The sequence below is a fragment of the Bubalus kerabau genome, chromosome 1 (assembly GCF_029407905.1).
Source record: "Bubalus kerabau isolate K-KA32 ecotype Philippines breed swamp buffalo chromosome 1, PCC_UOA_SB_1v2, whole genome shotgun sequence".
NCBI classification, from domain to species: Eukaryota; Metazoa; Chordata; class Mammalia; order Artiodactyla; family Bovidae; genus Bubalus; species Bubalus kerabau.
Genome location: NC_073624.1, coordinates 112,986,938 through 112,998,570, shown reverse-complemented (window position 1 = coordinate 112,998,570; position 11,633 = coordinate 112,986,938). Strand labels below are relative to the sequence as shown.

General features: G+C 33.4%; 1 protein-coding gene across 5 annotated transcripts in view; it reads right to left on the bottom strand.

Moving 5' to 3' along the window:
* Positions 1-4,581: 4,581 nt before the first annotated feature.
* Positions 4,582-11,633, bottom strand: part of PPP1R12A (protein phosphatase 1 regulatory subunit 12A) — a 164,493-nt gene continuing 157,441 nt past the window's right edge. For 4 of the 5 annotated variants that reach the window (XM_055587064.1, XM_055587059.1, XM_055587050.1 and 1 more), the window contains 2 exons: positions 9,239-9,289; positions 4,582-6,754 (listed from right to left, as the gene is read on the bottom strand). In XM_055587064.1, coding sequence (XP_055443039.1) covers positions 6,668-6,754; positions 9,239-9,289 — 138 coding nt within the window. In that variant the 3' untranslated portion in view covers positions 4,582-6,667. Of the gene's footprint in view, positions 6,755-9,238; positions 9,290-10,026; positions 10,058-11,633 lie in introns of all 5 variants that reach the window. The other variant, XM_055587054.1, reaches the window with a different exon arrangement.

Sequence of the window (11,633 nt, the reverse complement as noted above, 5' to 3'; positions counted from 1 at the left end):
ACCTGCACCTCAAGGCCTGTGCTTCGTGGCTCTGTCTGCCTGGACATGCTTTTCTCTCAAACACCTGCGGTTTTTTGTCTTCCCCTTCTTTCAGTTTTGGCTCAAATGTTACCTTCTCAGTGAAGCCTTCTCTGACTAGCTCACCCTCCTTCCTTGCTCTATTTTTTCCACAGTAACTACTATCTTCTGAAATAGCATAACTGCTTATTTTCCATCTTCCTCTTCCCTGAAAGTAACCTCCACAAGGCAGGTCTTGTCTTTGCTTGTTTGCTTCTGGGAGTATTCCTACTCCATAGGGCTGTTTGGCATGGAAGTGCTAATAAGAATTTGTCGCATGACTGAAACAAAGTCTGCAGGACTCAACATCTTACAAAGTTTTCTTAAAAGTCTGGATGACAGTCAATATTTTTTCCTCCACAATATACATGTATCGCAATTATTCATATTTACTATTTCCTTTTAAAAACAGCAAGCAAATATGTACTATGTGCCAGGTACTATTATTAATGGCTGAGACCAAAGATGAAAAAGATTTTGTCCTTTCATGAAGCTCATAAAAGAATAAAATAAACAGATTAAAAATAATTTAAAACCAGAAAAACAAGGTATGTATAGGATCCGGAACACTGAAAATACTAAGATTTAGCTCCCCTTCTCTGGCTTTTTATTGGTTACAGTAAAGGAAGTACTAGACATCAGAGGTACAGTCCAAGAATGAGATAGGCAGGACTCATTAAATTTCAGACACAGATGAGATTATACAACTCTTACGCAGACTATGCAACAAGGTTAGTCTTGATCTGTAGGTTGATAAATGGCCCAGATGACCTCACGATATCTTCTGAAAAGCATTATGCAGACTTTAGAAGCATCCTAAAGTACTGATAATCTTGACATTTCAACAACTATGAATTTTAATGAAAAATTACAATTTAGAGTAACAACATTACATATTCATTAAAACACTTACTAGCCCATACTTACCAACCGTCTATTCCATGGCAAATACATTTTGTATAGCACTTCTATAAATTCCTTGACACTTTCTCCTTTTTTGATAATAGAACAGGGTCCAGATGGATTAGATTCACACGAAAGTCAGTATTCCTGGAATCTGTTAGGACAGATGTGGCATGGTTACAGAGGTGTATGGTACCTTTTCCTTCTTTCCAATGGTTGTAGGAGGTCCTCCAAAATCCACCTCATTTATTTCTCCCTTACTGATCCCAGAGTGAAAAATAAGTGTTTATGGTTAACTGGGTAAATTAATCCAAAATTTTGCTTTAATATAAGAAGAAACAATCCTATTAATTTTTTATCATGAAGAGATTCTTTGGAAATACTATTTATCAACATTTATCAAATAAGCCTAGCAGAAACTAAAGTAGATTAGTATTTTTAAAAGTCACAAGAGATAAATACAATTTCTTCAATGTAATATGTTTGTTCTGCATCAATCCACTAAGCTCAACGAATTGTTCAAGGCACTTTATATAGATACGTCATTTACCTGAAAAAGTGGGCCTGAAAGGTTAATCTGACCAATGTCACACAATTATCAAGTGGTGTAGCTGAGGTTTTAATCTAGATCTGACTAAATCGAAAGCTCCTTCCACACTGTCAAGTTTTTAAAAAATCAGTACCCTATAGGTTCTGGAAAGGTTCTACAGATCCCACAAAATTTTGATTTGTAACGTTTTCTAAAAATGCTTTCCTCAAATTAAAAAAAAAAAAAAATACACTTAGACACAGAGGGAACTGTAAAATATTGGAGAGAACTAACATACTAAGTTATATTGTCAAGTTATCTCATTTTTGTGTGGAGCTTTTTATGCTCTCTACTTGGTCTTGATTTTCTTTAGCTCCGAACATATTCACATACACTAGTGTATCACTAGAACACATTTTATTATAAAAACAAGTGCAGGCAAGGTGTATCTGTTACACAGTAACTTACCAGTTAGAGTCACACTGCTGCCACGCATATCTTATAGAGACCTATTGTATGTTTTGAGTACAGCTGTCCTTCAGTGTCTGTGGGGGATTGGCTCCAGGATCGCCATGGATACCAAAATCTGTGGATACTCGAGTTCCTCAAATAGTACATAGTATAGCTGGCCCTCTGAATCTTACAGATGCAGAGGGCCAACCGTACTTTCTTTTCGGGTGGGGTCATTTCTATGAGTTGATGTGAATACAAATTTTATCCTTTACAAATTTATGATGGGTCTACTAGGCATAGTTAGAATTTGCACCAGGAAATCAACTAGTTGCTTAAGCATTAAATCTTTTAAGAATCTCAGTATAGTGCACATAGTTTAGTAAAGTCCTAAGGAGAAAAAAATTTAGTGGGTGTGTGAGCAAGAATGTGGGATTAGAGAAAGAATGTAGAAGAAAAAAAAAAAAAACCAAGAAACACCATCTCAACATGTAAAAACTATAAAACTAAGCAATACAGAGGGGAAAGTCCTAGATGAGGAATTTGGGGGAAAAAAAATGATAACCACCACTAAATTTAGGTAAGAGATTAGCTCTGTACTAGGCTTGGAATGTTGACCCAGTTAGTAATCTGTACATCTCAGCTTTCTCACCGATAGCCACCCAGCCTGTTGTCTAAAGATCAAACTAGACAGCCTATTGAAACAGACCTGTATCAAAACAAACCTGTAAGAGTAATTTGAGTGTGGGGAAGGGAAGAGAAGGTAAATCCTTCTCTTTTCCACTTCCATTCTCATTAGGCCTGTAAGACAAAACACAGGCCCTACAAACTGAATGATATCCAGGACAAAATCTAAGATTGCTCATTTCTTCTCACATTTCCCTTTCTTTTCCTCATCAGCTTTTTAAAATTAATTAAAAGACAGTTAATGTCTGTAACCTGTATGTTTACTGAAATTTAAGCAATGACAAGCTGAAACAACCTGGCTCAAAAATGCCTACTTCTAATAAACTTTAGAAAACTTGTAATAAAGTTTTAAGTTACAGTAGTAAGAATTATTTATGTCATTTTATTATAGAATTTTAAACTTCTGGCTCCTATGTTTTTAAATTTATTACTTTGTAATCTGATCATCTGGTGGGCTTAGAACAGCAACATGACACCAGAGAGAGCGCTCTGTTGTTTCATAGCATATAACCCCAGAGACCCTTTCTAAAATTAAAGTCAAGAAATGTACTTAGCTACTTAAAGATATTTAATAGGAAAATAAGTACTTCATTCTACACCCAACCCTTTTTGGACAACTCTCATACTCACACTCTGACACAGAGACCACACACAGTGTAAAATATGGAACATCACAGAAAAGACGGCTTATCAGTCAGCTTTCATCTTTGCAACCAAAGGTTTTCTCTAGCACGATATGACTAACGGATTGTTAAAAACTGGTCAGAGAGTTAGTTCTGTATTCTGCTTATAAATGACAAAGTGAAGGACAACCTACAAGGCTGTTATTTCTTATGGGGAATACAGTGCACTAGTTTGGAAACAATTTGACCTCTGGATATTTGATTCTTACACCATTCACTGAGTGCTGACACTGGGAGTCATGATTGTTTCAGATTTGCCGGGAAAGACTAAGTGGTAATAAACTCTTAGGAGGAGAAGGGGACGACAGAGGATAAGATGGTTGGATGGCATCACTGACTTGATGGACATGGGTTTGAGCAAGCTTCGGGAGTTGGTGATGGACAGGGAAGCCTGGTGTACTGTAGTCCATGGGGGTCACAGAGTTGGACATGACTGAGCAACTGAACTAATAAACCCTTAAGCAAAAGAATAAAGCAGCCTAATGAATTAGTGAATATCTACTTTACTTTTGATATGAATACTCTCCTAGATAGTTCTATAGCTATTTTGCTTTTGGTTTGACGTATTTGCACGTGAAATTCTTTTCTGTATGCAGGAAAAACAACAGGAATATCTATCATTCTGTAAGCATGCACAGGGAAAGTACTGGAAGTGGAAACAAGAGAATTCAAGTCTTGCCGTATTAATTTGTTAAACATAGGCTTTACCACTGCAAGTCCTCTACCAAAGTTCCCCAACCAGAAACGTCTCTTATCTACTTACAGATGTATAGTTAGCTTGGGGTTGAATTTAGGACAGTTCTAGTTTGGAGAATGATCTACTACTTTACATTTCAATGGAATATTATCTTTATATGTATTCCCAAGTCTATCTCTGCAATTAAGAAAAAGCACAGGTTTAATTTAGAAGCCACGAAATACTTAGGTAAATGAAGTCTTATGCTTACAAAGCTACTGTCTTGAAACTCACTTTCATCATTATTCTTTACCCACTTATCATAAAAAAACTAGTTCTCAGATTCTGCACACAGATAGCTTTATGTAAAATATATAAACATTTGTTCAAATTGATACACAGATTGCATAAATATGGCAATTAAGCTTAAATTTACAGATGTGCATGTACAATGTTGTGCAAGTTATCACAATATTACAATTTCAAAAATTATACCAATGGAATCCAAGTAAAGCAGTTAGTGAAGATACCCATGCAGAATTTAAATATCAGAACAAAGTTTTAAACGTCTTCAGTAAAAGTTCACACATTTAAAATAGTTTTATTCATTTTATTTGTATATGTCAAAATACATTTTTATTTCCAAAATAGTGGGTTTTGCAACTAGTTTCATGCAGAAACAAGGTCTGCTCAATACTACCAATAAAATCAATATAGCACAGTAGCTGTTCAGTTTTAGATACAAAGAATAAATAACCTAAATACAAAACACTAAAATATTAGAAACACGTATTTAATCATTCTTCACAGGCATCCAAACTTCACAAATATAATCCTTAGCATGCCTAACTGTTGTGCAACCTGAATATGTTGCAGTCACTCAAACTGATCAATTATCTGTATGTTTTACATCCACGTAAGACCATGGAAATTCTCTATATTCAGACCCACCATTCATACAGTTCAAATGTAACCAAAAATAAAATTCCCACAACTATCCTTGTACCTTTAAAAATCAAGAATCCTGAGCTTGGTAGTAAGAGCATAACCTTATATCTTCATAAAACCAATCAAGAGAGGACTTAAAATCCTGCTTACCAAAACACCCTTTCCCAACCCCAACGTAATCTAAAATAGGCAGTAGAACACAATGACCTTTTAAAATGAAGGGGTACAAATTCACATTTAATAGTATACAATACAATCAATAATACAATTAGCTACTATAAGCTTTACAATGTACAATTTATTCAAATGGCTGAACTGTTCAGTGGTTAAGGAGACAGTTATGTGCCAGAAAGATATAGTACTTTTTGCATGGTTTAATGAAAATATAAAAGCTATTTGTCCAAATAAATGCCATCTTCACTATTTACTTGGTTTTGCTTTTCTTTTTCTTTTTTTTAAAAAAGGCCACTGAAATGTATAAAATGGTCTGAACATGATGGTGGTATCAAAGTCAATGCCTCCATGGCGATAACAGTGCATTTCACACGAACTCACGGGTTAAGTCTGCAAATGATTCCATAGCGTTACTTTGGCTAGCACAACAGTTTTAGACAGCTCTCAGATAAATATAGGTATGTGAAATGTGAAGCAATTATTTTATGCAACTTTAATTATGGTTGAATACTATCAAATGAAAACTGCAAATAAAAGTAAAAGCATTTTACAGTAGAAAACTTTTGTAAAGATAGGGCTCCACATAATGTGTTAATTTAAGTCTTTATATCACTTTGTTAGTAAGTTTTGTTTTTAACACTATTATGGAGTAGCCTACTTTGCATTAACAGACATTTGAAATAATAGTCAAGCATGCCATGTGGTGGTCTAAAAATCAAACAATACACTTATTTATATATACAGCATCACTCAGTACCTGCTAAAATGAATGTGAAGATTACAGAACCTAACATCTTACACTACAATAATAAAAAACAAACAAAAACAAAAAAGTGACCAATGAAGGCAGAAAATAGGACTTAAAAGAATCTAATCTCAAATGACTTTAAAGCATTCATAAAAGGAATAAATGCATATTGCACAAACAGTGAAAGCAAATGTTCCACCAAGCAATTCAGTTCCAGGTGGGGACAACAACATTAGCCTAATATATGACAATGATTTCAGAGGAGCAAGTGTTCTTTTCTGTAAATGAGAAAGCTGTGAGACGACAGAAAGTCTGCCACATGAAGAGTTAGAAGGAAAAGATACAAACCCAAACTTAGATGTAAAGCAATAACAAAACAAAATAAAATAAAATTAAATATTGAAAAACTGGAAACTGGCATGGCACATCATAAAATGCTGAATAACTGTCTTCTGTGAGAGCTGAGTTTTTGTTGACACAAAAGTATTTATGTACAACTAAGGCTTACTGGTTAAATATCTGAGGCATATCTGGCCTTGAACACTTTCCTTATATGCTGGAGCTGTAAACAAGTTTTCTCAGTCATAAAAAAAATTCTTCTCAGCAGCTGCATTAACATGAAACAATGGTCTTGATACAAGAAAAAAAAAAAAAAAAAACAGAAAATTAAACAAAACTCCTAGATAAGAGGGCATTTGGCAGGACATCCAAAAATGACAGTCTCCAAGGATTCTTCCCAGGCTTCCAGTGATGGTCAATTATGGTCCACTGGGTTACTAGTATGTGCAATTCCATTACTTGCTGCTTTTTTTTTATTTGGAAAGTTTGCTTATAACTCTGATCAAGGCCCCATTTTCATCTTTTAGCCTCTGGTTGTCTGCTTTCAAGTCTGGTAACATCTGTGAGAGGAAAAATAGAAGAAAAAGTTTGAATTCAATAATGAGATTAACGTGTTCCTCTTTAAATGTTATGTTTTACCACAAGACACATGAACAAGCTTTGTCAGTTATATATACTTCTAATGACTAAAACATATATCAGGAAGAAAGAGGCCCCTCCCCACAATTTGTGAAGCTAATTAGTTTAATAAATGATGAAATGAAAGGTTTATTCTCCCAAAGTTATCAACTGAAATGTACTAAATTGCTTGATATCATGACTCACAAGCATACCATATTAGAGCAGCCAAGGAAAGGAAGACTGTTTTTATGTTAGGATAGGCTCTTAAAGGGAATTCCTTTAAGAGTTTCTGTTAGCCTAAATTAAGGCCTTTTGCTTTGTTTATGTCAGACCTCAAGCCACACTGTTACTCTGCAAGAAAACCCGACTATTTAGGGAAGTTTTGAGGGAGTCAGACTTGTTTTAAATTATTAAAATTCCTTAAATGATCTACCTTGTATTAAGTTTAAATGCCTGGTACATAATGTTTGATCCAAGATAGGTGCTCAATAAATGGTAATAAAGCAATTACTACTCTCATTAGACAAAAATAATTTACAAGCCAAAGTAATAAGTCTGAATTTCTTAAAATATCTTAAAAATTTCTTAAAATTTCTTAAAAATTTCATAAAAAATACTACTAGTGTTTGGAGTAAATAGAAAAATACACCCTTACACCCTGAAAATGTATCAAATTTTTTTTTATAGACAAAGTGAAGGAGAGGGAGGAAATACTGTAAGTTAATTGGGTTTTCTACTAAGAATGATTTAAATGACATGTGCTCTGCCAGATTTGATAGGAACTGGAATAGCTTATATTTTGGACATTAAAACATACTTTCCAAGATAATTAGGTCTCTTTCCTCCGCTTTCAAAATGTACTAGGTTATCAATTTAGATAAAAGTAAAACTACTTGCAAAACTATCCTATGCAAAATTTTCATGAGAAGTTTAATTTTATGTGGAACCAATCAATTCTTAACCTGTGCTCAGAATGTATGGATATAAAATATAGTAATCTGAAGTTTATCTATTAGGATACCTCTAGAATAGACAACTGAGTAATATTTAATTAAGATGGTTCTGACTGAAATGACATTATTTTGAAAAGCAGATAATCATGTTTAAACTTCAGCTTCTACATATATATTAATTATATATAAAATATATGTTACACTGTTTGTGTTCCATTTTCCAGTAAAGAATTGAAGTCATATTTTTAAGTGCTAAAAATCTGTAGAGCCAAAAATGTACACAAGCTTTGTAAAAGTACAGGTAAGTCTTTTATCTAAATGCTGAGATCATTCCCTTAGTTTACTGCAGTTTATCAGTGACAATACACAATTAGTGACACTTTCTAACATTCTGAGAAGACATGCACAATTAAACAGTTACATGACAAGTTCCAGACACAATGGCATTAATTTGTAAAATTGAGCTCAAGACACGCTTACTAATACAAAAACACCTGCCTGGCTCTACTAAGAAGAAATGATGAAACTATAAATTATAGATTCACAGACTGCAGTTGCCTACAGAACCCTGAGCGCTTGGCTACCACTCTTGTCAAGGCCCTATTCTCAGTCAGCAGTCGCTCATTTAACTCTCTCAGAGTTTGAATTTGCTTTATTTGGTGCAGATTCTGCAGGAATCAGAACATAAAGAAATAGAAAATAAAAAATAAGAAAGTGGAAGAGTACAATGAAAATATAAAGAATCACAGGCAACAAATGTAAGAAGAAAAAATTAAGAGTCTTAAGAGAATATTCCATGAAATTTATATAAGTAAACAGCGCAGTTCTAAAATTCCTTAGCAAACAAAATACACAAGCAAACAAAATCCAAAAACATTTTCTCCAAAGCTATTCCATGTTCCAATAAAAAACCAAATAATTCAATAGAAAAACATTTAAATCTTAAAATTCTAATTCTATGGGCATAATATCCTATGCATTAGTTCATTAATTTATAATATGATTATTTTATACAAGCCAATGTAATAAGAGGTAATCAATTAATTATATTATGCTTTTCTTATCTGTTTTCACAGGTGATGCAGAGTTCAATAAGCTGTACCTCTGTCCACTACTCTAATGTCCTTCATTTTCAAAGAACATTTTTGCATGATCCCCGTTCACCATTTTCTCTCCAGGGAACAGAATATTTGAAATGTAAAGAATAAATGAGACATTCCAAATCTTAGTCAATATCATCTTATTTATTCTATACCTGAACATCAAAAGTGCCATAAAAACAGATTAACAAAAGAATTTGAGTTTTAAATACTTTTCTAGCTCACGTAAAACCTGACTTTAGGAAGAAATAGAAGCACAAGACATAGATAACTCACAAAGTGCATGAGCAACTCTGGGAACGATGCATGAACACGGTGTCTATGCTAGCACTGTGAAAGCTGAGTTTACACCGCAGCACTGTTTACTTACTTTCAGCTCTTCTTCCATTTCAGATATTCTTCTTTCTAGAGCTCTTCGTTCCTAGATGAATTTAAGGTATTACTGTTACTGATATAATCATTATACTCTTAAATTTTCCTCTAAATTGTGAAAGAGTGACACTTTAGAATAAACAATCAAATCAGGAGCAGTGTAGAAAAAGATGTGATGCCAGTGATGTGTAAAGAGCTCTCCAAAATTTGAGAGAAATAAATATGAAGATCATTACTTTATTACTTCCTATAAGCTCTTTCTTTAAAGCTTTGACCTTCTGGTAAAATGCCACATAACATGTTCAAACTGTTTTTAGTTTACATAAAACTAGGGATAGAGTAAACTGATACTTAAGACTGAAGACTGCACAGAAAAGAAAAGAACAAAAACTCACACAGAGATGCAATTACTCTACAGTGATAAGAAGCAGAAAAAGCAAGAAGCAAACGTGACTCAAGTATGTGTATTTTAAAATTTCAAAACGTTCTAAAAGATGGTTATCCCTCCACCCACAGTGTATACTAGTCATCATTTGTCCAGTCGACTTTAGAGCTTTGTATTTAGTTTTATACTCTGTGTAGCATTAATGCAGTGAATCTAATAAAGAAGCAACTGTAGCATTTATTTTAAACCCCTTCGTTTCAAAGAGTGACAGGCAAAGGCAACATACAGTATATTACTGCAGTGTGCACTCTTATTCTCCCTTAAATAATAAGCATTCTAGGGTGTTATGCAAGAAGCAAGCAGCAGTAATTAATGTGCTTAAAACTTTGGTTAGGTCATACCGCCGAGAAGATACTGACTCTTGCCGGTCACCTTTCAGATACAAACCATTTAAATTTAGTTTAATCACATTGACACTATTTCCAAGACATTCTTTCCCAGATTAATAATTAATGCTGATACTTAGTAAAGCAGTACATTTACTGTAAATGTTAACATTTTTAGGGTATGTGATTTTAAAAAACAGATGGAATCCTATTCATAGGCTTTTAAGTATAGTGTTTTTCTATTATATTAGCATGTTTAAAAATTATTAGGTAGACAAAAATGTTATTTTTGATAAAAAGAACTTTCTCCTAGTTAACAGTACAGCCACAACCCATTCATAAAACTACTGCACTTCTCAAAATACCAGGACATGTAATATTTGATCCTCATCACTTTGTACAATATCAGCAATAGAATATTTCCTCCAGCTGATGGGGAACACCCTCATCAGCCTTAATTTTATTATGTGTCTTCAAGATTTTAACTAATTAGTGGTAAAGCAAGACAAGAACACTATATTGAATTGTCAAACTGCCAACTGTAAAGTTGCAGGCAATTTCTTATATCTGAGAAACTTGTTACCATTTAAAAATATGGTTAAGAGAAAAAAATACATATAAAGTACTTAACTCAGTGCCTGCCTGGTATGTAAGACAGTGCTAAATAAAAGTTAGCAGTTATTATTAGTACTATGACTACCAGCGTCTGTTAAACTGAGAGTAGACTGACTGCTCTGTAATTTATCTGCATTTGACAGGCAGAAAAAGAAGGTCAGGTGGGAATGTCTGAATATGAACATGGGTATATTATTTAAGTGCATAAGCCTAAATGAAAAATATCACTTATCTCTGCATGATAGGGAGATTTTACTTTCATCTTTTGCTAAAATTTTTGTAATAAACACATTTTCACAAAAAATTAAATATTCTTTAAAAATGTGACTATCTCAAAAACAAATAATATTTTAAGTATATGGTAAACTATGTCTTTCACCCCAACTATTAGTATGGATAAAGGAGACTGAAGACATTTATTTACTATTTCTACATATCTTGGATATAAAATTCCATAAGTTATACTGTGATGTAATAACATTACATTTAATATAATAATTGATTCTAAAATTTAGCAATTACAAGTTAGATCAATAGGTTTTTAAAAAGCCTAGAACAATGATTTCTAAAACCTGATGAAATCATAATAAAACTAGTAGTTATTACACATTACAATTTAGTAAATGACATAGATAACTTTTTGTCTATTATTCTGCATTTACATAACTTTTCTCCTTTTTAGGGGGATTAAAAAGGTAAATTGGCTATTTTTGAAATGGAATGGAAGAAAATATACCAAGTACTCTTGACTCTCTTTGATCTAGAGATCACAGCTCCACAGTATGTAATTTCTTCTGTGGCTGAAACCTTGAAAATCTAGCCACTGCTCAGTAGTATTACAGGTACTCTTTAAGCATTTTTCCATTTACTTTTGATCATTTATATACATCTTCAACTGTTCAGACTAAACTTGTGGAGTTATTCCTATGCCCACTGCCAGATCCCTGAGCAATAATAGTAATAATAAAGGGAGAAAAATACAAGTGAATATATCATAGCCAGACAAG